This window comes from Notamacropus eugenii, chromosome 2, assembly GCF_028372415.1.
Source record: "Notamacropus eugenii isolate mMacEug1 chromosome 2, mMacEug1.pri_v2, whole genome shotgun sequence".
Classification (NCBI taxonomy): domain Eukaryota; kingdom Metazoa; phylum Chordata; class Mammalia; order Diprotodontia; family Macropodidae; genus Notamacropus; species Notamacropus eugenii.
This window is the reverse complement of record NC_092873.1, coordinates 500,594,808-500,620,881: the sequence shown is the minus strand read 5'-3', so window position 1 is coordinate 500,620,881 and position 26,074 is coordinate 500,594,808. Positions and strand designations below refer to the sequence as shown.

Below are 26,074 nucleotides of genomic sequence, written 5' to 3'. Positions count from 1 at the left end.
CTGTCTTGTGGAGTTATCTGTAACATGAAGAACCATGGACAGTGTGAGTTATTTCCAGAGTCCCCTGGGGTTTGGGGCTTCTTGTATGATATCAAGTATCTTAGACTGAGTCAATTCTATCCTTCCTCCTCAGCCCAAAAGTGCTGAGTCCTAGGACAAGAACATGTCCAGTGGCTGACCTGGTTCCCTTAAGACCATTGTCAGTAAGCCCCTACCCAAAGGGCCATGGGATGAACTCCCACCTAAACTCATAGAATTTGGCCAGAACCATCTCTGGCTAGTAATAGAAATGGCAGATATTGATTCTGGTTTGTTTCAGTGTTGATCAGAGGGCCAAGCCACTTTGAATTTAACTTCAAGTCTATCCTGAGTCATTCTCTATGTAATATTTTATGCCTTTTTTAAACATCTGGGTCATTTAAATATAAATTGAGAACAATACTGAAGATGATAGCTAGCATTTTATATGTCACCATAAAGTTTACAAAGCAAGTATTATCTCATTTTTATCTTCACAACAATATGGGAAGTCAGGTGTTCTTATAGATTAAGGAACATGACTCCAGTCATATCAGTAATAAATGTCAGAGGGAGGATTAAAACTTAGGGATTCCTGACTCTAAGTCACTGTACCACCTACTTCACCCCCCGTCTTTAGAACCATGGTTCCGACTCAATTGGCCTTGTGTTTAGCTGTTACAGATTTCACTATTGGCCCTGAGATCTACCTTCTTGTCTCTAGCACTGGGGAAGTACTGAGCTATTGCAGAGAAGGTCTAATCTCTAGATAGTTTTTTCACTGCCCAAGGATGTCCTTTGAGGAGAACTCCCCTGTGCCTTTTCCCCTCTTCTAATCTAAGTAGGGTGCACACCTTATGCAGGAGAAACACATAGAGTCTCCTGGTTCTTGGTGGAATAGGAACTAATGTGTGCAATGCTGATGTGCTTTTGCCTTGTCTTAGGAGCAACAGAAGCTGATGGAGGATGGATTTCATGCAAAAGCTGAAGAGATGAAGAGACAGACACAGAACCTACAAACCAGCAGTAAGTCTTCTGAGAACACTGTTGTCAATGGTGGTCCCCATTTTTAGATGCTGTTAGAAGTGGAGTTAGGGCCCTATTACCCAGTGTAGGACAATGCATTTAGGTCATTCACTGTTATAATGAAATGGGTTTCAGCTTCTCAAAAGAAAATTATAGTTACTTTCTACCTAAAAAATGGCACTGAGATTTCCTTATATGTGTGTATATGTGTGAATGTGTATATTTCCTGCTTCTAATTCACCCAAGTATTAAAAAATAAAGCTGATGCTCACCAGACAGTGTAAAGAGCATTGGGGGAAATTCACACTGACTCAGTGTCAGTAAGATGAGGCATCATTCCAGTAAGTGAAAGGCTTCTTTTCTTTAACTAATAGATCTAGAAGACAGGAAGATGTGTGTTCCATGGCTCGGAAGATTCAGATGTAGAAGGAGCCTGGACGGTCATGGAATCTAACTGCCTCATTTACATGAGGCTCCTTGTTGGTGTAATGGGTAGGGCAGGACTGGAAGACCTGAGTTCGAATCTGGTATCAGACACTTATAAACTGTAGAATTCTAAGAAAGTCACTGAACCTCTCTGTGTCTCAACTTCATACACAAAATGGGTGTGTGTGTAAAAATAGTGCTTACCTCACAGCCTTGTCATGAGTATCAGATGTGTAAAGCTCTTTGGAAATGTTACAGGATTATGTAAATACTAGCTATTAATATGAAACACTGAGGTGCAGAGATACACAATGATTTGTCCAAATTCACATAGAAGACTAGACTTAAACTGAGGCATCTTGACTCCAAATATGTTCTGATGACTATAGAGGATAAGTTCCTTGACCTGTCTTCAGAGATGACAATACATAAATGTGTCCCTGTGCTTCTTCAAATTTTTAAAAGTTCAAGTAAAATTGTACCTGATTTAAGAATTCCGAGTTATACTTCGAAGTAGAAATATTCATGTATGAACAATAGAAAGTATATTGAGTTTGTAGTCAGAAGACCTGAGCTCAAATGCCAACCCTGATACTTACTGCCTATGTGACCTTGGATAAGTCACTTAATCCCCAATCTCAGTTTCCTCCTCTGTAAAACAATCAGGCTGAATTAGATGATCTCTTGGGTCCCTCCCAGTTCTAAATGCTATTTCTTTTGGGTGCGTATTAGTTAAGAGTACCAGAATCCCCTCTTTACTGTTGTCCAGAAAGTGTCCGATATATTGTGTTTCCTAGTTCTATAAACTGACTTTGCAAATTTTGCCATTATGGTCTCCAACATTGAGAGTTCTCTCTTAACTAAGAAATGAACAAGTGTGTGTAGTGATATGCTTCATGACAAGCCTGAATATGACTCTGTGACTTCTAACTCAGAGGTTCCCAAACTTGCTCAGTTCACAGAATTCTTAGTGTCTCAGTGTTTCTTCATAGCAGTGCAGGGACAGAAGAAATACCTGAGTGCTGTTTATTAAATACTGTGATGAGTATTTATGTCCTAACTGCTTTGTAGCCATTTGAAAAATTAATATACATAAATAGGAAGGAAAAATTTTTTTTTATTACATTCTTAAATAGCCACAATTGCTAATGGGGTGTATGTGCCTATTGGGCACAGCTCAACTTCTCAAACCCTGGAATCCAACTGGACACTATAAACACCCCCCATTTCCTATTTCAAGGTGATTTTTTTCTTAGCACTTTTTTTTAACTCAACAACTGCAAAACCCAGCTTCACAAAGTCATTGAGACATAAACTAGAACTTACTATTCTAGCCAAAAGCACAAGTGAACAGACTCTTATCTCAAACCTTCCAAAATGTCGATGAAAGGAATGTTGTGCTATGTAATGCTAAATCTATGAGATGTCCCTAGGCAGGACTTAGCCTAGGGTCCGACTGCTCCTGATTAGCCCTGTGTTTCTCTGTGGCTCCCTGGAGGGAGGTGGGAGGGGCTCAACATACAGTCTGAGAATCATATCCAATTCAAACTTTTTGGACCAATCAGAGAAAATCTAATTTTTTTTCAACTTGATTCTCCTACAGATAGTTGGAATCACCAATTATGTCCTCTTTTATTCTTCCCCAGGCTAAACCATTCTCATTTCCTTCATCACATCTGTCAGACTAATGGTTGTGCATTCAAAGATCTCTTTTATTTTTCTCCTTTTCAAAATAAAACTTCCTTCTGTAATATTGTGACTTCTGTCTTTATAAGTCAGATACAGAGTCCCCACATGTTTCATATGTCAAACATGTAAGAAACATAAAATATGAATATGAGTTCCCATGAGTATTTGAAGATGCAAAGGTATGGGTATACAAGTATTATAGAGGACTTGCTTTGGAGCCAAGAAGACTTGAGTGCACCTCTTACTCATATCAGCTCTGTCACCCTGGACAAGTCATTTCACTTCTCGGTGTCCAAGACAATTCTCTATGGTCACAAATTACAGAGAAGATATTGGCCCACATTTGTAAGAGGAACTTCTTCTAAAGGTGATCATTATACTAGTTAAAGAATAGTCAAAGTCATTATCCAATGGGGAGGTGAGAAAGAGAGAGAGAGAGGCAAATAGACAGATAGAAGAACAGAGGAGAGAGACAGGAAGAGAGGGTGAGGGCAAGAGAGCAGACTCCCATTTCTAACATGATAAATGGCTTAGATGATGTCCTCCCCCTCTAATATGCCCACACATGTAAAAAGGTTGCTCATATAAAATAAGAAAAGTTGTCCTGGGTTGTTACACATGGTATTAAAATAAATGCCAACAGATAAGATGCTTTGATACGTTAACATTTATTTAATACTAACAGTCAGGGACCTTCCATTAACCTAGTGGAGTGACCTGGATGATCTACTTGAAGAATTTGCACTGTGAGATGTTGGATTCCCTGTTTATCCTGGTAGCTGCAAAGGACATGGAGCCTTTTTTTGAGATAGGCATTTGAAAATACTTCTGTTGAAGCCTCACATGTGGGGAATAATTAGACACTGGCCTCTAAACACTACACCCACACATCTGCTTTAGTCTCCCATTCTATACTTAGGGAGTGAGAACAGCAAGAGTTGCTTTTGGTTTCATTTCTCTTGTCCCTCCTACCTTTTCCTGACTACTATAAATAAGAGAAGCACTTTGAAAAACAACAGAAAGAAGAAAGGAGAGATGAAGGAAGAGCAAATAAGGGAAAAGCTGAGAGAAAGAAAACTTGTGAGAGCATTTGTGAATAGATTGACTTGAAGCCTCATGAAACAGGTATGGCTTATTTCCAAGTTGCTTCTTATTTTCACTGTTTCTTTTCTTATTAGTAAAAGTGGAGATGAAATGATATGTAGGTACAGGCAGGGGATGCAACCACATGATTTCTTGGGGTCTCCCTCCTATAGATGTGAAATTGATGATTCTTAGCCTAGTGCAGTGGAAACCACACTTAACTGGATTTCAAACATGTACAGCCTAGTCTTCTGTTACTTAGGCTATCTCAATGGCAGGGGCATTTGTTCTTGCTGGCAGAAGACAGAATCTATAAGTTTTCAAGTTCTATATTAGCCTAGAATTGTACTGCTCAGGAGTAGGGCAGTGTGAGTTCTCAGAATACTCTGGGGGGTGGGGTTATAATTATCAGCCTGGAGATAGGTGCAGAGGGAGTACAACACATGCTCTTTATCTCTAGTGCTGGATGGACCTCTCTGAGGATGACCCTGCTCCTTCCTAGGTGGAGCCTGGGGAATAGGCAGCAGGGATGGCCCTTGCTCTAGGTTCCCTTGAACTCTGTATGCTCACTGCTGGTCAGGAGGCTGCTAGAAGGGTGCTGCGTGGACTGCCAGGACTTGGCTCTAAGCAGAGATTGGATTCTGTATGGGGAAATTGCTGGTTGAGCAAGTTGTTGTTGAGTCATTCATTCATGTCCAGTTCTTCATGACCTCATAGGTCAGTTGTCCATGGGGTTTTCTTGGCAAAGATACTAGAATGGTTTACCATTTCCTTCTCCAGTGGATCATCTATTGTTAGCTAGTGCTCACTACCACTATAACAAGACATTGATCTATGAGGCAAAGAAGAGATTGAACTAATGTATTAGAAACCATATAAGCAAAACTTTAAAAGAATGATTAGGAAAAGCAGAAAGAAGAGTAACAGCAGCTGGCATCTGAATTACCCTGTAATGTCCACTAAGTGCTTTAGAGAAAGCATCTCATTTAAGCCACATAACAAATTTGCTATTTCACCCAATGCACAGATAAGGAACTTGAGGTGTAGAGACATTAAGTTCATGGTGACCCAGCTAGGATGAATGGCTGACAGAATGGGAGCCCAGCTCTTCCTGACTCCAGGTCCAATCTTATATCCAACTTGCCCCATGGCCTCAACATGTTCCATGTTAGGAGATGGCATATCTTGTCACTTTTCCTTGTGCTTTTCTGACTCAGAATATCCAGATAGTGGCTATTTCTAATCCAAAAATGGGAAAAGTCTCCTTTGCACTGCTCCACATTATCTAATGAGGTTAGGGTTGATGCAGAAGGCAATCTGTCCTCTAGGTTTGGTTAAATAAAGACTGACTTGACCCAGGCTATAGAATGTCTCCAGGAGTAAAGATTCACAGGCTATCTACATTGAACCAGAAATGCAGGAAAATCATTTACCAACCAGGCAGAAAGAATGCTTGGTGACCTGGAGACAGAGAGGGTGACTGTCCCCACTCTTGGACTCATTTCCTGGCTCCCAAAAAGGATTGTAATATTCTTTACTACTCAATTACTTCTGTAAGGGTTGAGTTCAATGGTGACTCATACCCTGGGATCTGGCTGCATCATCCTGGAACCCTCATCTGCAGCAATTGAAGACAGACAGAGAATCAGTCATTATCAGAGCAGCCACTGAGCAGTTGCTTCTGTATTTCTTCAATGAGGTCAGAATTTGGCATCTTTATTCCCTATTGAGAAATTGGGTGACTTCCACCAATTATTATTTTGATTATCTTTTTTGTGGGAGGGGGGGTGGAGGAGTAAGGACCTAAGGTTTCATTGGTGTAATAATCATCTCCTAGGGATGAAACTTCCTCTAATAATGTAGAGCTACAACTTTTCTGCAGTTTATAATCTTAGAAACATCCCTGTGCCATTGACAGGTTAAGTGACTTGCCTAGGGTCACAAATTTAGGATGTGTCAGAGATGTTATTTAATCTATGTCTCTTTCACTCCCAATCCAACTCTCTATCCACCCTTCCATGTTGCCAATGATTAAGAACAATGCCTTGCCACAGTCAAACAAAATAACTACTTGGTGTCCAGAGATTCAGTTGAAAAAGAAGGAGTCAGAAAATAAGAATTGAAGCAGTAATTAGAAACCTAGGGTGGGGTGGGGGTAAGGGAGGAATGGAAAAAATCACCCCAAAGTCACTTAGGCACCACTAAGAAGGGACTGGCACCAGGCATTAATAAAAACGTATTTATCTCAAAGTATTTGCCCTATACAGTATCCCATATTATCCCTCCCTCACACCAACCCATGGTGTTGGCCATGGCCATGGCCATGGTGGACCTGGACCAATATAATGAAAAGAGATATGATTATTGCACCAGGTAGAAAATTGTAAGGTAGGACTTTCAAAGACTGGAATATTTTTCTTATTGGAATCATAAGATCAAAAATGAACTGATAGGACATCTGGTCGAGGCAGCTCAGTGGTGCAGTGAATAGAGAGCTGGGCCAGGAATCAGGAAACCTGTGTTTAAACCCTGGAAACTACCCCAGTTTCCTCATCTGTAAGAATGGGGATAGTAACTGTATGTAACTCCCAGATTTATCATGAGGTAATATTTGGAAAGTGCTTTGTAACTCTTAAGACATTACGCAAAGGTAATTATTACTATTGCCATTACTATTATTAACATTATCTGCCATTGGCAGTTCTGTCTTCCTAAAAATAGAATTCCAGAAGCACAGAACATCCTCTCTTTGCTGTTATTAATATCTGACTCACCTAGGCAATCTTGATTGAGGATTGTGTGAATTCTGCATCTTGATTTCTGTCTGAGGGGCTCCTCTGCATTTGCAGATGACCATGGCATCAGCAGTGCCCATGGAAACCCCCATATGTCTGGTAGAAAACAGAAATGAAGAGCTGATGGTAAACCAGCAAGCCCTGCAGATTCTTACTTCCATTACCAAGCCAGTGGTGGTGGTAGCTATTGTTGGCCTGTACCGTACTGGAAAATCCTACCTGATGAACAGGCTGGCAGGAAAGAACAGAGGTAAGTGGAGTCCTGGCCTCCAGGAGTCTAATTGGGGAGGATACTGTGCCCCAGGGTTAGAGTTGCTATAAGGCATGTCTGCAACTTAATCAAGGTTTAAAAATTGGTCCCTCATTTACTGTTGCCTTCTAGTCAGTCAACAAATATTTATTAAGTGCCTACTATGTGCTAGAAACTCTTCTAAGTTTGAAGAGACAAAGAAAGGAAAATTCAGTCCCTGCTCTCAAGGAGCTTACAGTCTAAAGGGGGAGAGCACATGGAAATAACTGTGTGCAAATGAGACCTATACAAGATACATTGGAGATACTCATTAGAGGAATGGAACTTGCACTAAAGGGAGCCAGTTTCTCACTGAAATTTAGTCATGTAAGGACAGTTATTAGGTAACAACTTACTAAGTCAGAATGAAATTGAAGTTGCCTGGATTCTAGGGAATCACCTCATTGCTGTGCTGTGCTCTGTGTGTGTGTGTGTGTGTGTGTGTGTAACTGGCCTGTGGTTCCTGCTGAGTAGAGACTTTCCCTTCCCACATAGATCAGCACTTTCTCTGTCCCTTCAGGTCTCAGAATGTTTCCTGGGGGCTAGGTGGGGAAGGGGTGGACAGAAATTCAGTGACTTGCCCAGGATCCCACAGCTGTCCTGTGTTCTTCCTTGCTCTCTGCCAACACTCATAATGCTCTCCTCTGGGCTGCTCTTTTGTTCTTTAAGCTCAGGTTTCTAGAGTTGGTCAAAAGTTTTTGCAGCCTTGGGTGTGGTTGATAGTGCAGATGTAATATCTCTAGGCATACCTAAAGTTCTCATTGATCTTGTTTGCCACCTTTACCATAAATCTTACCCCATAAATCTAATCTCACAGTGCTCTGGGTGAACTGAATACATGCATTCCTCTGTCCCTAGCTGGTGATGTTGGATAATGTGGGACTGGGAATCAGGAAGACCTGAGTGTTTAAGTTGCCTCAGCTACTCACTGGCTGTGTGACCCAGACCTAGTAATTTACCTCTCTCAGTCTCAGTTTCCTCCTCTATGAAATGGTGATAAAAGATAAACCTAGTTTACAGCATTACTGTGAAGAGAGAAGGAAAGAACACACATAAAATGTCCTAGATAAATGCTAACTTTGATCCTTGTTCTTATTCTTTCCCCACTGAGGAGCCTCCCATCTTCTCCCTTTAGGATCCAGGAGTTTGGCTGTTGCAGCCTCTGGGTTTCCTGCCTCCACTGCGTCATCATGTCTCACTCTTCTCTTATAGGCTTCTCCCTTGGCTCCACTGTGCAGTCTCACACAAAGGGCATCTGGATGTGGTGTGTCCCTCACCCCAGGTATCTTGACCATGACTTAGTTCTGCTTGATACTGAGGGCCTCGGAGACATAGAAAAGGTAAATTAATTGGTGACATTTTGATTGCTCAATTCCCCTCCCTAGCCCTGCCTGACTTAAGACAAAATGACCCGTTGCACTCATAGGTAGGCAGACCTGCTGACACAATCTGTTTTGTAGGGTGACTCCAAGAATGACTCCTGGATCTTTGCCCTGGCCATCCTGCTCAGCAGCACTTTTGTCTACAACAGCATGAGCACCATCAGCCACCAGGCCTTGGAACAGATGCAGTATCCTTTCAGAACTTCAGAACATCCATCAGAACATATACAGTGATAATGTTCCCTCACCAGGATAGATGATAAACTATCCACACTTTAGGAGCTGCTATCATGAGTAATTCTGTCCAAAAATACATGGGATCAATGGAATCAATGACCCCAAACCAGATTGTTTCATCCTGCAATGACAGCCTAGCACCAGCCCCACAAATGAAACCTTGGGTGGACTTTGGTTGAGCTTGCCATCATACAAAATATTCCACTTCCATGATCAAGAATTCTGAAATGTCTTGATCATTCCATCTTTACCTCTGCCTTATCACTGCCAAGTCCTCATCTCACATTGCTCATATGTATTCTACATCCCATCCTTCACCCCAGACTCACATGAAGAGGTGCCCCCTTTCCTTGTCAAAGCCAATGCTTTGCATGCTCCCTTGATTCCATCGCATCCTGTCCTTTCTAACAGGTTTTCCTTTCTATCATTCTTGCTCTTTCACTAATATTCAATCTCTCCCTGTCTTTGTCTGCTTCTCTGTCACCTACACAGTACATTTCATTTTGCTTCAGCCCATGCAAGTCTTTCCATGCTTTTCTGAGAGTATCATGCTCATCATTTCTTATAGTATACTAATATTTCATCATAATCACATACCACAGTTTGTTCAGTCTTTCCCCAGTTGATGGGCATAACGCCAACTTCTAATTCTTTACCTCCAGAAAAGAGTTACTATAAATATTTTTGTACATATAGGTCCTTTTCCTTTTTTTAAATCTCTTTTGGGATACAAGTCTAGTAGTGTTATTGCTAAGTTAAAGTACACACATGGTTTTATAGACATTTGGGCATAGTTCCAAATTGCTCTATAGAATGGCTGAATCAGTTCACAACTTCACTAAGAGTGCATAATTTTTCCCATATCCTCTCCAACATTTGTCATTTACCTTTTTTGTCCTAGTAGCCAATTTATAGTTATGAGGTAGTACCTCAGAATTTTTTAAATTTGCATTTTTCCCATCAATAGTGACTTAGAGTATTTTTTCATATGGATACAGATCACTTCACCTGAAAACTGATTGTATCTTTTGATCATTTATCAGTCGGGGAATGGCTCTTATTTTTATCAATTTGATTATATTCTCTATGTGTTTGAGAAATGAGGCCTTTATCAGAGAAACTTTCTTCAATTTTTTTCCCACAGTTACTGTGGCTAACTATATTTCCCTCCATCCTATTCCCCACACATTCTTTTCTCTCTCTCCTTTTACCGTGTCCCTCTTCAAAAGTGTTTTGCTTCTGACTAACCCTTCTCTGAATCTTCCCTCCCTTCTACCATCCCTCATTTTCTTGTCCCTTTCCCCTCCTACTTTCCTATAGGGTAAGTAAGTTAGCTTCCTTTACTCAATTAAGTGTGTATGTTATTCCCTCTTAGGGCCAATTCTGATGACAGTAAGGTTTACTCACTCCCTCTCAACTCTTTTATATGAGATAATTCACCCAATTCTACCCTTCTCTTTCCCTCTGTACATTCCCCTCTCACTCCTTATTTATATTTTTCAGATTTCATCCTATCATATTCAACTCGCATCTGTGTACTCTATCTATATGTACTCCTTCTGACTACCCTAATAATGAGAAATGTCTTATGAGTTACAAATATCATCTTCCTATGTAGGAATGTGAACAATTTAAACTTATTAAGTCCTTTATCATTTCCCTTTCCTGTTTGGCTTTTTATGCTTCTCTTGCATCTTGTATTTGAAAGTCAAATTTTCTATTCAGCTCTGCTCTTTTCATCAAGAATGCTGGAAAATTCCCTATTTCATTGAATGTTTATTTGCTCCCTTGAAGGATTATACTCAGTTTTTCTGAGTAGGTAGGTCTTGGTTGTAATCCTAGCTCCTTTACCCTCTGGAATATCATATTCCAAGCCCTTCAATCCCTTAATGTAGAAGCTGCTAAAATCTGTGTTATTCTAACTGTGGCTCTACCATATTTGAATTGTTTCTTTCTGGCTACTTGAAATATTTTCTCCTTGACCTGGGAATTCTGGAATTTGTCTATAATATTCCTGGCAGTTTTCATTTTGGGATCTCTTTCAAGAGGTGATTGGCAGACTCTTTCCATTTCTATTCTACCTTCTGGTTCTAGAATATCAAGACAGTTTTCCTTGATGATTTCTTGAAAGATGATGTCCAGGTTCTTTTTTTGATCATGACTTTTGGGTAGTCTGATAACTTTTAAACTATCTGTCCTGGATTTATTTTCCAGGTCAATTGTTTTTCCAATGAGATATTTTGCATTGTCTTTTACTTTCACATTCTTTTGGGTTTATTTTATTGTTTCTTGATTTCTCATAAAGTCATTAGCTTTCATTTGCTCCATTCTAATTTTTAAGGAATTATTTTCTTCAGTGAGATTTTGGACCTCCTTTTCCATCTGGCCAATTCTGCTTTTTTAGGACATTCTTCTCATTGACTTTTTGTACCTCTTTTACCATTTGGCATAGTTTATTTTTAAGGTTTTATTTTTTCAGTATTTGTGTGTGTGTGTGTGTGTGTGTGTATGTGTGTCTCCTTTACCAAACTCTTGACTCATTTTTCATGATTTTTTGCATCATTTCATTTCTCTTCCAAGTTTTTCCTCTACCTCTCTTACTTGATTTTCAAAATCCCTTTTGAGCTCTTCCATGGCGTGAGGGAATTCATATTTTTCTTAGATGTAGGAGCTTTGACTTTATTGTTTTCTTCTGACTTTGTGTTTTCATTTTCCTTGTCACCATAGTAACTTTCAATAGTCAGAGTTTTTTCCCATTTTTTGATCATTTCCCCAGCCTATAAGTTGACTTTTAACTCTTTGTTAAAGAAGGAATCTGCTTTCAGGTTAGAAGGTGAATTGTCCCAGGCTTCGGGGTTTTTGTGCAGCTGTTTTCAGAGATACTTCTAGAGACTTGTAAGTTTTCAGTTCTTCCAAGGTGGTATCATCTAAGGAGAGATATTTACTACTCTTCCGGCCTGTGATCTGATCTGTGGGTGACCATGAGCACTCTTTTCTGCCCTCACATTGTGAGAACATTCCCTGCTCCATTGCTACTGCAAACTCTGCTATGTTAGTGTTCCTCTTCACCCTGGGACTGCCAGCCAGGACTGTGACCCAGATCTGAGTATGAGTAAAACAACAGAGTCCTCCTCAGAGCTAATAAAAAGATCACTCTAATATATTTCTGACCAGTTGTTCAATCACTTTACCATCTGTGGGCTGATATCTCTGGAAGCAGCCACTGCTGCTACCACTGCTGATTCAGTCACTCCCAGGGCTTGCTCCTGGTTTGCTGGGGTTGGAGCTGTGCTGGTATGAACTGTGTTAGATTGTGCTCCACTTTCACCCAGGTGTGTCAGATCTTTTCTGCCAGCCTTCCAAGTCATCTTTGGTATCTGTGGACTGAAAGGTCTGGAAACTACCAATGCTGCCTGCTCTGAGTTTCCTAAGCCCTGATCTGTAGTGGCATGGTTTATGCTCCTCTCTTACCCTGATGCAACAGACTTTTCCTGCTAATCTTCCAAGTTGTTGTGGGCTAGAAATTTGTTTCATTCCATCTTTTTATGGGTTCTACTGCTCCAGAATTTGTTTAGAGTCATTTTCAAAAGGTAGTTGGAGGAGTTTGGGGGAGAGCTCAAGTGAGTCCTGCCTTTATTTTGCCATCATGGCTCTGCCTCCTAATGTAATTTCATAATTTGCAGATTTGACGATGTCACTTCACTATCTACTTAATAAATTCCAGTACATCCTACTACTCTTAGGATCAAATATGAAAATTTCTGTTTCGCTCTTAAAGCCCTTTACTAACAACTCCTTTCCTACATTTTTCAGTCTTCTTACACATTACATCTTCCTCATACTCTACCATCAAACCACACTGGTCTTCTTGCTGTTCCTCTTACTTTATATCTCATCTCCTCACTTCATGCCTTTTGACAGACTGTCCTTCGTGCCTGGAAATCTCTCTCTCCTCTCTTCCACTTCCTACTTTACCCTGTTTCCTCCAAGTCTCAGTTCAAATCTCACCTTCATCAAGGGATCTTTCCCAGTATCCCTATGCTACTGCCTTCTCTCAGGGATTACCTGACCTTTATACTATATATTTATATAATTATCATCAGTGATATACATGTACAGATGTATCCATAAAGGTATATGTATATAAATGCATATAGGTGTGTATAATGTTCATAATTGTTTACGTTATCTCCCCTATTAGAATGTGATTTCCTTGAGAGCAGGGAATGTATTTTATTATTCAATTGTTCAGTCATGTTGACTTTTTGTGACTCCATTTGGGGTTTTCTTGGGAGAAATACTGGAGTGGTTTTGACATTTCTTTCTCCAGCTCATTTTGAACATGAAGAAGCTGATTAAATGACTTGCTCAGGGTCACAAAACTAGTTAGTGTTTGATGCCAGATTTGAGCTCATGAAGATGAGTCTTCCTGATTTCAAGTCCAGTGCTTTATTCATGTTGCCAGCTTTTACTTTATTTGTATACCCAGCACTTAGAACAACGCCTGATATACAGTAAGCACTTAATAAATACTGGTTTCATACAAGTGCTTCTGTTCTAATATTGTAGCAATTGGGAACCATGATGAGAACAGAAGTCTCACCCAGTTGATTGAAGAATGTATCAGGTTGATCAAGGACTCCACTGAAAAGCTCTTCCTTTCTCCTTTTAAATCTATGACTGAAATCCCATGAGTACAGAAGAGAACTTATAAGACTCAGGGGAGGGAAGGGAAGATCCCACAAGCAAAACTGGGAACTGATGAGGCTGGTGGGTGTTTCCTTTCCCTTATCCTTGATCTTAGATATGTGACAGAGCTGACAGAGCTAATCAAGGTCAAATCCTCACCTAATAATGTTGGAGAAGAAGACTCAGCAGAGTTTGTGGGCTTCTTCCCAGACTTTGTGTGGGCTGTTCGGGATTTCACCTTGGAGCTTGAGCTAGATGGTCACCCCATCACCCCAGATGAGTACCTGGAGAATGCCTTGAAACTCAGTAAAGGTAATTTATTAGAAATCAAAAGTGGGCACATGGGTGGACCTGGGCAGTAAACCAAAACACCAAATGTTTTTCCATTTCTTTGAATCTTAGCTGTTTATTTCTGGGACTGATTCTTCTGAATCTCATGAACTGGAGACATGGAGATTGAAAGTTATCATGATTCTCATGGCTTTATTTAGGGTCGGTTGATCTCTTTTTTTGTAGTTCAGAATTTCCATAATCTAGTGACCTTTCCCAAAGACAAACAGTCTCTGAGATAACTGACTTTTGCCAACTTTTGTGAGGGGTCTGTATCATATGAATTCACAAAAGGAGAGATAGATTTCTCTATGCCCTGCTGTTGGTTGGTGAGCATGGACTTTCACTGAAAGAGAATGACTTTATTTAAGGGTTATTCCATTCAGTCCAGGGCACAGCCTGAGGAATTCTTCCTCTCTACTATTGGCATAGAAATTTTGATAACAAGAGACAAGAATATTCTGAAGAGGCTATGTTATACAACAAAAAGTAAATGAGCATTTGTAGTCAGAGGCTCTGGATGCAAATTTTAGCTCTGACTGCTTACTGTCTCCATGACTTTAGGCAAGTCATTTGATGTCTCTGAGCCTCAGTTTACTCATCTGTAAAATTAAGAGTTTGGACTCCAATATCTCTAAAAATACCCTAACTATATATCCATTAGCTAGTGAGTGCAGAGGGTTTCACTCCTAGACAGTTCTAGACCATTAGAAGCTTCCATTCAGCTTTCATTGCATTAGTAACCTTTCTCCTTCTAACATGCTTCATAATGGGCTATATATCTAAATGTACAAACCTCTTATCATACCCCATTTTCATTGTAGGCTGTTGCCTCCCTGACAGTATACAAGCAGGGATACTAATGTCACTGAAAATATCTTGAATCATGTTCAACAATGAATTCCTTCTATTCTCATCCAAAATCAATAATTAAATATCTCCTCTACCTGAGGAACTATGCTAGGTGCTGGACACAGAGTCACAAAAAATAATAACTCTTCTCAAAAAGATTACATGCTATTAGGGGAAAACATGCAAAATATAAGTGGATAAAAGACATATATGAAACAAATGTGAGGGACAAAGGAGGTAGAAAGGACTAAAGGACTGCAGGGATCAGTAAGGACTTCTGGAGGAGGTACTGTTGAACCAGAAACCTTCAGAGAGTTACAGGTTCCAAGAAGAAAAGGCCACAGGGAGAAAAGTACTAGATACATGAAAACTTCAATAAAGCAATTCCCCATCTTAGATATCTTTATCAACCCCTTGTATTAGACCTTTACCTTATCGTGATGTCTGCTTTCCTGTCTCTCAGGCAAAAACCCCAAAGTTGCAATGGCCAACCTTCCAAGAGAGTGCATCAGAAAATTCTTTGCCAAACGGAAATGTTTTACATTTGACCGTCCAACGAATAATAAGTCACTCTTAGCCCATCTTGAAGATGTCCATGAAAGCCATCTGGAGCCTGCATTCAAGGATCAGGCAGACAACTTCTGCTCTTACATCTTTTCCAATGCAAAACCCAAGACCCTTTTTGGAGGCATCATGGTCGATGGGAATCGTGAGTTTCCTTTCCCCACTGCACACTTGATTGGTGTTGCATGTATCTTCCTTATTTCTCTGTATGTGCATAGATACTGTAAACTTTTTAAAAATTAACCTCCCTATAAACATGGGTTTCTTTGTGTTTCCCTAGCTTTCAGTTTACAAATCCTGAGAAACATACTCTGAGACAACGTCAATGATCTTTGATGGAGACCAAATCTCCATTAGAGGTGTCAGAGGAGAAAAGAAAAACAATTACCTTGGTTTCAGCAAGGGGAAGCAAGTGGAGTTAATAAAGTATAAACCAGTAACTTTGACTTTTATTTCTGATAAAATTGTAGAGCATATCAGCAAGAGGATGATTTATGAGCACAAAGAAAAGGAATCAGTGGTCATGAAAATCCAGTGGATTAAGCAAATTGCCTTGCTTGACACTGTAACTGGATTGATATAGATCAGAGGAATGATGTCAATTTAGCATAGTTAAATTTTGAGAATATGTAGCATTGTGTCATGATATGATTATGAACAAGACAGAGATATGACATAGAAGATCATACTGTTAGGTAGATTCAGAACAGTTTGAATGACCAGCCCCCCAAAATAGTCATTAATAGCTTGAAGTCAAATTGAAGGGAAGTCTATAAGGCCACTATTCAGGGCTTTAGAACTTTTTCAATAACATTGTTAAAGTTCTTGAAGATGCAGATGGAATGATACTCCAGTATGCAGATGGCATAGAGTTCAAAACAAGTAGCACACTGTAAGAAAGAAATGAGATATAATGTTATCCTGGCAGGCTAAATCCATGACTCTAAATTAATAATGGAATCTTATATGGAAAAAATGCAAAGTGAACCATTTGGGTATACAAATGTACTGAAGTAGATGTCAGGAGAGACAGGGATAGACAACAGTTTTGGGAAGAAAGATCCGGAGAAATTTCTTGGATTGCAAGTTCGTTATGAGTCAGTATTCTCAAATGCAAAATTATTCAAGACTTCATTGTTGAGAACAGGTGAAGTAATTCTTCCCCTGGATTTATTTAACTCCAGTTAGACAACATATGGCATACTGTGTTCAGTTCTGGCCATAACACTTTAGGAAATATATATATATATATATATATATATATATATATATACACACACACAAGGTCAACACTGCCAGAACAAGACAACTAGAATCAGTGGAAGAACAGGAATTCACAGAAGAATGAACCCACGAAAGAAAGCTTAAATTGACTCTCCTTGATCCCACAGTAAAAACTAGAAGAAATAGGAAGAATTTGCCAAGAGGTATATTTATGTGTGATAAATAATTGAGGTTTCCGAAGCATTTAAATTGTTAAAAAGTAGAAGAGACTGTCTTGAATCATCATGTTCTCTGCTTACGTCAAAATTATCTAATAGTGATTGGTAATAATTGTTTAAAATATTGTCAAAGAGATCTTTGGCCAGGCATGGGTTCTACTAGATAATGAGGCATGGATCAAATTGAATGAAGTTTCTCTTTGCCTCATTTTCCATTTCATCTTGTCTGTCAGGGTTAGGAAAGCTGCTGGAGACCTATGTGAAGACAATCTCTAGTGGGGATATTCCCTGCCTGGAGAATGCAGTATTGGCGTTGGCTCAGACTGAGAACTCAGCTGCTGTGCAAAAAGCTATCAAACATTATGTAGAACAGATGGTCCTAAAGGTGGACTTCCCCACAGAAACCCTCCAGGACCTGCTAAACCTACATACAGACTGTGAGAAAGAAGCCATCTCAATTTTCATGAAGCATTCTTTCAAGGATGACACATTCAAGTTCCAGAAGGAAATGATGGTATGTTCTCTCAGTTATTTATCCTTCCTCTTAGCTCTCTTTTCTGAATGAAACTTAGAGACTGCTCAGCCTCTATCCAAACTTTTTTGACATTGGGGTCTGTATCCCCAGCTTATGAGAGATGAGCCTGATCTCTCCAGAGAGCTAGAGGCATGAAGGCCTCAATCTCACTTGCCATGAAACGTTGCTTCCCTTGGTGAATAGATGGCGTCATAGCTCTCTCAGAGCACACTGCAGTTTTGCTCAACCTCGCTCATCTCTACACACCTTCTCAGCCACAGCATCCTCAGTTTCGTCTAGCAGTATCTCCTGCTAGGCCAAATGTCTGCTCAGTCTTGCTTAACTTTGTAACACTCAGGTTGACCAAAGGGAGAACCATTATTTCTGAACTGGCAGAGTCATGGAGGATCAGTGGATGTAATCATTTGGAGAGTGAGGTTTTTGGGTCCCAGAGACGATAGGAGACTTCTCCATGGTGACCCAGCTTATAGCATAGCAGATTTCAAAGCAGACCCTAAGTCTTTCAGCTTCCAGGCCAGGGTTAGGGTTTTATTCTACCCCACTATACCTCTTGTCCAAAAGAAAACTAGGTCGACCTTCTCTCAACAGTTTCTGTGGAATCTCACTCCCTTCACAGTGATGTAGGGCATGTAAAACATTTGATAACCTTTGAGGCCACATGCCAATCTTATTGTGTTATTATCACTGCTGTTTTATTTCTGCCCTTTCCCTGATTGTCTTTGTGTCTGTCTGTTTCACTGGCAGCAAATCTTAGACTCCAAGAAGGACGATTTCATATGTCAAAATGAGAAAGAATCAACCAAATGTTGTGAAACTAAGCTTAAGTACCTCTCACAGACCCTGATGGAAGCCATATCTCAAGGCATCTTCTCTGTGCCAGGGGGTTACCAGCTCTACAGGAAAGAAAGAGAAAAAGTAATGAGCAATTACCATCAAATTTCGAGGAAAGGGGTAAAGGTGAGCAAAGACCTGGGGGCCAGCAGTGATGACACTGCAAGAAAGGCTCTATTGATCCCTCTGAGTATTTGAATATTGACTTTATCAAACAAATAACCACCTAAGAGGAGAATGTCTAGACAATATTGGGTTTTTAGTTCACATCTCATTGGTGTTCTTGACAGAAATCTCTTTTTCCTGGCTAGAGAATGTGCTGTGGAATTTAGGAAGCTGGGCCATCTCAGGGTCCCAACAGAGGCAGGACTGATGCATGCTGTCTTAGTGGAATGAAAAATGATTCTTTAAAGCTGAATCTCCTTGTGACCTGACCTTTTGGTACATACTGACAAGTAGGTCACATGAATGACCTTTGTGTTTAATCTTCTGAGTCAATCATGTCCCCAAAATGTTTTCAATACCTTTTAAAGAAAAGAATATTCTAGCCCAGGGATGGGGAGCCTTTTGATATTATTAATTTAACTGTAATTAAATAAAGCCATATTCAAGAAACTTTAGATACACTTTAAAAATGTACATTATATTATAAAAATCTAACTGCTATGTACTTAATAAATTAAAAAAATGAAAACTGTTTGTTAATTTTAAAGTTAACTATGGCCATGTGTGACCTTAAGGCTACAGGATCCCTACCCTTTTTCTAACCTATACAGACATTACTCCTCCCACAGAAGGAATGCCCTTCTAAGCAACTGATATGGTTTGGGGAAAATTATGTGCCTGTCTTGTGTGGTTGTCCAGGCAGATGAGGTCCTCCAGAATTTTCTACAGTCGCTGGCAATGACAGAAGAATCCATCTTGCAAGCAGATCAAGCACTCACTGAACAAGAGAAGGCCTTAGAAGGTACAGGGAGCTGAGGTGTGACGGTTTAGAGAAGCAGGGGATTTGGTGGGTTTGGAACAAAATTCTCCCTGAGGACCTCAGTGTGACATGAAGATTTTCCTGAAACACTTCTGTACTTTCCCAGTCCCTGCTGAATTTGTAACAACAATTCTGATCATGAGTGTAAAATCCAGCAGGTCTTGAAGTGCTACTCTCGCAGATATTTTCACCTCGGCCTCTCTGAGTCTAACAAAAAAAGGAAAAATTTTGGAATTTCCAGTTTGTTTCTCATAGTTAGTTTGAGTTCTGAGTGCAAGAGAAAAAAATATGTGTCACCTTCCTGCTCAAAGACCTTGTGGCAGGTGAAAGATGAAATGACTAAGGAAACAAAGCTTCGATCTTCTGCGCAAATGGATTTATTAAGCTATGCATGTCAACTGACCTCCCCCATTGGGACCAGGCCCTTCCGCAGCTTTGGCACTGGATCCCAAATACAAATTTTATAGATTAAAAATAATTAATCAAATAAAGTCAATAAAATTAAAGGAAGAAATGTAACGTTAGGTAATCTGGTTTCTAATTAGATGAAAGATTAGGGACTTTCCAAGTTGAGAGGGAGAAAGCGAACAGTTGAAATTCCCAGAAATCAGGAAAGGTGGTGCCCCACTAGTCCCCAAATGTCTGTATATAATTAAAGCAACATGGAAACAATAACTACTTGATTAGTAAGGGGAGCATTTTTCAGATGAAAAATATGGGTAGCTTAAATGCACGATGGTGAGAAAATTCCTTGAATCAATCAGTAGGATCTCACTGGGTTTCTGGTCAGCATAATCTAGCTCCTTAATCAAGATTTTCTAAGAGCAGTGGACGTGGTCCAGCTTTGCAGTCATGCAAGGCTAGGTTCAAATAATACTATTATTCCCACGGTTGCATAGTTTTCTCACAAGACAGAATTTGAACTAGACCCATAATAGAGTAGAAATGGAACTGAGCAGCTCCAGAGTTAAAGCACAAGATTGAATCAATGAGGCTCACTCAGTTTCCATAATCAAGTACTTATTCTCCTGATTCCTCAGTTTTCTCAGCCTCCAATGACTTCCATGATCACATACAAACTCCCCTATTCAACATTTAGAGCCCTTCATAAATTATTCCTTTCCTACCTTTACTGTTTCTTATACCTTACTGACCTCCACACATGCTGTTTCACCAACACTGATTACTTATAGTTCCTCAGACACAACAAGCCATAGCTGATCTCCAGACCTTTTCATTCACTGTCCCCTATTCCATCAATGCTCTGCCTCCTACCTCCTACTTTTGCTCAAATCCCACTTTCTCCAAAAGGCCTTTCCTCTCCCTTCTGTTTTTAATGCTGTCTTCCTCAGTCATATTACCTGCCATTAACTCTCTATAGATCTTGCGTATAAATATTTATGTGAGTGTTGTTTCATCCCTTAGAATATCAGCTCCTATAGGGAAGGAATTATTTTTAACCATTTTTTTGATCTCTCAAGTGCTCAGCGTACTTCCTAGCCCCTTGTAAGGACTTAATAAATGCTTATTGACTGACAAGAGATGAAAATTAGCCTCATCTGATGTAATCTTCTCATGTTTTCTCTTCCATCAAACAGCTGAGCAGGTGAAAAGAGAAGCAGCTGAGAAGGAAAAGAAATTGCTGGAACAGCAACAAATGGAAATGCAGCAGATGATGGAAGCTCAGCAGAGAAGTTATGAAGAAAACATCCAACAACTGAAACAGAAGATGGAGGAAGATAGGACCCAGATCCTGAGAGAACAGGAAATGATTCTGGATCATAAGCTAAAGGTACACGGAGTTTGGGATCAGTGACTGTGCTTAGGAAGCAACATCCCCATCATGGCAGGAAAGGGATGGGCAGACAGACAGGGAAGGCAAAATTGCCTTCATGTGAGTCAACATAGTGGAGAGCAAAGGACCCTTTCATCAGAAGATATAGGTTTGAGCCCCTTTCTCATCCTCATCCTCTTCTCCAATGTTCTTTCCTGTAACACAGGGTCAATCACACCTGTCTCATTGAGTGTACAGAATTATTGTTCAGATCAAACGATTTTTTTTTACTCATAGAGCATATTCTCCCCTGCCCCAGCTTTCCCAATGAGCTGCACAGGCAAGTCTATTCCAGGTTCTCAGCTTATGAGATTCAAAGTTCACAAACCCTTACCAAAATCTGTGTTTCTCTAGTGAACCAGAAATCACACTTAGTTCAAAGCAAAGACCTAATACACAGAGCCCTTTCTGCTGTATCCCTTTTATATAAGGCAAAACATACAATCATCAATCTAGAAAACATCCCTCAGTAGTTTTTCTCCCATAGGAGATCCATGAATTTCTCTGAGCCTTAATTGGAATGGGCCTTTCTCTCCAGAAGGAGATTCCAGAACCCAGGGACCAAGTTCTTTGGAACAAAGATCCAGGTCATTCTAAATAACTTGCACTTTCAGGTTTAAGGCTATTTTTGAATTCTATTTCCTGGTCAACAATCTCTGGCATTAGATCAGAAATTTCAGAGATCAGAAAATGCTGGCTTAATTTCCATTGCTAAGCTTGTCATAGATATAATAGCATCTGTTACAGGATACTCTTTTGGAAAACTGTAGAGGTTTAGAGTTGTGTTGATCAGCGTGTTGTTCCCCAAATCCTTGGCTCTTCCCTGCAAATGTAAGAGAGAGTGAGCTAGCCTTGTGACCTCATTGATAGCAGGAACTGCAGTGAGATTTCCTATACCAGTACAATCAGCACCAACCAACAATCAGTCCTGTGTCACACAGCCAGGATGTGTCAAAGGTCAGACTTGAATCAAGGTCTTCCTGACTGTAAGGTTCTCAACAAGGCCATGCTGCCTCATACAAATGAGAGGAGGTCAAGAAAGACATAGAAGTAGATGTAAGCCCAGGAGACAAGGCTATTATGGTCTCCATAGAGCCACATTCCTGGCCTTTTTTGTACATAATTGTAATAGGAAAAAGCTTCCATAACATCTATTTTTTTAAAAAAGGATTGAAAATCACAACATGCTATGAACCTTTCAGGTCCTATAACTAGTACTTCTAACACCATAGCACATAGAAGGAAACCTCAAAGGGAATAGCTTTGGATTTATCACTCTTCCAGTTGACTCTGACTGAACCCCCAGAATTCAAATCAAAATCTCTTTGTCCTCAACAAAGACCCTAAAAAAATCCAAGCTATCTATGGAGTCTTCTGTAACCCTAAAAACCATGGACACTGCAAGTTAACTCCAAAGTCCCCTGAAATTTGGGGCTGCTAACATGATGACCTAGTTCCCTTAGGACCATTGTCGATAAGCCCCTAACCAAAGGCCATGGGATAGAGTAGGCCCTGTCTAAACTTATAGAATTTGGTCAGAGCCAACCCAGGCTAGCATTAGAGAGAGCAGATATTGATATTTGTTTCAGTGTTGTTAAGAGGACCAAGACACTTTGAAGTTGACTTGAGCCCATCCTGAATCACTCTGTATAGTATTTTATGCCCTTTTTTAAAACATGTGGACATCTGGGCCTCTCAATTATGAATTGAGAATACAACTAAAGGTGATAGCTATCATTTTACATATCACTTTAAGGTTTACAAAGCAAACATTATCTCACTTTGTCCTCACAACAACATAGAGAGTTAGATACTAATATCAGCTAAGGAACATGACTCCAGTCACAGCCAGTGATTGTCAGAGGCAGGATTTAAATTTAGATCTTCTTGACTCCAAGTCTAGCACTGTGCCACCTAGCTCCCCCCATTTTAGGACCATGGTTCCAACCCAATTGGTCTTGTGTTCGGCTGTCACAGATTTCAGCATTGGCCCTGAAGTCTAGCTTCTTGTGTCTAGCAGTGGGTAAGTAATGAGATGTTGGAGAGAAGACCTAATCTCTAGATAACTTTTCTTTCTGCCCAGGAATGTCCCTTGAGGAGAAATCCCCTGTGCCTTTTCCCCTCTTCTATTCTACTTAGGGCTCACACATTATGCAGGTGAAATGCATGGAGGTGCCTCTTCTTAGTGGAATGAGAACTAACCAATGTGCAATGCTGATGCACTTTTGCCTTCTCTTAGGAACAACAGAAGATGATTGAGGAAGGATTTCATGAGAAAGCTGAAGAATTGAAGAGACAGACAGAGAATCTACAAAGAAAGATTGAGACTGCTAAGAGGGAAAGGTCCTCTTGGTGGCCCTCAGTTTTAGACAATGTTGGCACTGCGCTGATGGTCTTCTCACCTGGTCTAGGAAAAGTCCTTGGCTTGGGAATAAAGGCATTGGGTCATTGTGTGCAGTAATCAAATGGGTTTTAGTTTCTCAAAAGAAAGTTGTAGAACGCAGTTGTGTCACCTAAAAAGAAAATAAGTGTGTGAATATTTATGCATGTATGTGTTTCCTGGGTCTAATTTACCCGGGTATTAAAAAGTAAAACTGATGCTCACCATATAATATAAAGGATCTGGGAGAAAATTCATGCAAAGAGCATCCAGTGTTAGTGAGATGAGGCTCCATTCCAATGAATGAAAGATTACTTTTCTTTAAAGCAAATGGTCTGCAGGGCAGGAAGCTTGAGTTCTTCCCTTTGATGGCTCAGAAGATTCAGAGCTAGAGGGATTCTGGACAGTCATGGAACCTAACCGCCTCATTTTACATGTGGCTTGTTGGTGGTTCAATAGGTGGGGCAGGACTTGAGGTCAGGAATATGAGTTCAAATCTGGCATCAGACACTTAGAAACTTTAGGACCCCAAGTAAGTTATGGAAACTCTCTGTATTTCAGCTTCCCCATACATAAAATGGGAGTAATAAAAATTTCTACTTCACAGGTTTTTTGTGAGGATCAAATGAATAAAACTCTTTGGAAACCTTGAAGTGCTATGTAAATGCTAGCTATTAACATTATGAAATAATGAGAGCTAGAGATTTGACCAAAGTCACACAGAAGATGAGACTTAAGCTGAGGTGTCTTGACTCCAAATATGTTCTGACAACCATGGGGAACAAGTCCCTTGACCTCTGTTTAGAAACAATACATAAATTTGATTTTGCTTCTTGAGATTTTAAAAAGTCCAAGTAGAATGGTCCCTGATTTCAGAACCCCCAATTATACTCTGAAGTAGAAATAGTAATCTGTGATCAATAGAAAATATATTGAGTTTGTAGTCAGAAGACCTGAGCTCAAATGCCAGCCCTCACACTTACTGCCTATGTGACCTTGGATAAATTATTTCACCTTCCCTAGCCTCAGTTTCTTCCTCTGTGAAATAATCAGGCTGAATTACATGATCTCTTGGTTCCCTTCCAGCTTTCAATCCTGTTTCTTTTGGGTGGGTATTAGTTAGGAGTACTAGAATCCCCTCTTTGCTTTTGTCCAGATAGTGGCCGACATATTGTGTTTCTTAGTCCTAGAAAAAGATTTTGTAAATTGTGCCCTAACAATCTCCAAGCAAGGAGAGCTCTCTCTAAAGTAACAAATGAGCAAGTGTGTGTAGTTATATGCTTAATGGCCAGCCTGAAGATGACTCTGTGACTTCTAACTCAGAGGTTCCCAAACTTGCTCAGTTTAGCGTCTCAGTGTGTTTTTTTATAACACCCCTGGGACAGAAGTATTTAACAGTCCTGTTTATTAAATACTGTAACAAGTATTTATATACTAACAACTTAGCCATTTGAAAAACTTATATACATAAATGTGAAGAATTCTTAAAAATTGGATTCTTTTTTGTCGTTCAGTCATTTTCAGTCATGTTTGACTCTTGGTGACCCCATTTGGGGTTTCCTTGGCAATGATATTGCAGTAGCTCCCCATTCTTTTCTCCAGCTCATTTGACAGATAAAGAAAACGAGACAAAAAAAGGCTAAATTACTTGCTCAGGGTCATACAGCTGGTAGATGTCTGAGGCTGGATTTGAACTCAAGTCTTCCTACCTCCAGCCCTTTGCACTTTCCACTGAGCCACATAGGTGCCTACATTTCATTCTTAGATAGCCACAATTACTAATGGGAGGTATGTTCCTATTGGGCACAGTACAACTTCTCAAAATTGCAATCCAATTGGAGACTATACCCACCCTCCCCCATTTCTTGTTCCAAGGTGATTTTTACTTAGTACTTCCTTTTTAGCTCAGCAATTGTCAAAACACCAACTTCACTAAGACATGATGATGTAGACAAGAACTCACTATCCTGACTAAAAGCATAAGGGAACAGATTATCTCTAAAATTCCAAAATGTCGATGAAAGGAATGTCATGTGATCTAATGCTGAATCTGTGAGCTGTCTCTAGGTAGTAGTTAGCCTGGTGTCAGACAACTGTTGAATAGCTATTTCCCTTGAAAATTCAAACTTCACAGAACATCCCAGTGAATTCTCTGGATCCCTGCAGAGCCTCACCATGCTGTCTGAGAACTACATCCAGTTTATCCTTCTGAGTCCAAGAAGAGACAATCTAATCCTCTTTATACATGATCCCCTGCAGCTAACTTAAAATACCTATTATGTCCCCTTTAGGCATCTCTCCTTCAGGCTAAACCATCCTCATTTCGTTCACTACATCTTTCAGCCTAATGGTTGTGCATCTGAAGGTCTCTGTTTTATGTTCTCCTTCTCAAAATAAAACCTCATTATGAATTATTGTGCACTGTGTATTTCTGTAAATCAGTTATAGACCCCCCACATGTTTTACATACCAAACATGTAAGAAGCATAAAATACGAACATGAGTTCCCATGTGTATTTGAAGAAACACAAGTGTGGTCATGCATGGTATCATGGATTATAGAGAGTTTGCTTTGGAGCCAAGAAGACCTGAGTTCAAGTCCTACCCATACAGTCTGTATGATCCTGGACAAGTCATTTACCTCCTTCAGTGGAAGAGGTTAACTTACATTTTTAAGGGGAACTTTC

The 26,074-nt window shown here is 40.0% G+C and overlaps 1 protein-coding gene across 3 annotated transcripts; it reads left to right on the top strand.

Annotated features, from left to right (window-relative positions):
* Nucleotides 1–4,176: 4,176 nt before the first annotated feature.
* Nucleotides 4,177–25,798, top strand: LOC140529957 (guanylate-binding protein 3-like). 3 transcript variants are annotated; one of them, XM_072649016.1, is made up of 11 exons: nucleotides 4,177–4,284; nucleotides 7,092–7,287; nucleotides 8,539–8,666; nucleotides 8,787–8,896; nucleotides 13,750–13,946; nucleotides 15,280–15,525; nucleotides 17,056–17,336; nucleotides 18,102–18,314; nucleotides 19,053–19,155; nucleotides 20,772–20,965; nucleotides 23,247–25,798. In XM_072649016.1, exons 1-11 carry the CDS (start codon nucleotides 4,276–4,278, stop codon nucleotides 23,466–23,468), a joined length of 1,899 nt encoding a protein of 632 aa, XP_072505117.1. In that variant the 5' UTR covers nucleotides 4,177–4,275; the 3' UTR covers nucleotides 23,469–25,798. The 3 variants fall into 3 exon arrangements, with proteins under 3 accessions (XP_072505117.1, XP_072505119.1, XP_072505118.1); XM_072649018.1 differs by lacking the exon at nucleotides 7,092–7,287 and having other exon boundaries at nucleotides 4,188–4,284; nucleotides 8,539–8,590; XM_072649017.1 differs by lacking the exon at nucleotides 7,092–7,287 and having other exon boundaries at nucleotides 4,188–4,284.
* The last annotated feature ends 276 nt before the right edge of the window (nucleotides 25,799–26,074 follow it).

Bases quoted from the DNA above. Each gene is read 5' to 3' on its own strand.
- LOC140529957 (XM_072649016.1), top strand. The intron at 8,897-13,749 runs GTATCCTTTCAG...CCTTGATCTTAG, and splicing joins CAGGCCTTGGAACAGATGCA to ATATGTGACAGAGCTGACAG. The intron at 17,337-18,101 runs GTATGTTCTCTC...TTTCACTGGCAG, and splicing joins AGTTCCAGAAGGAAATGATG to CAAATCTTAGACTCCAAGAA.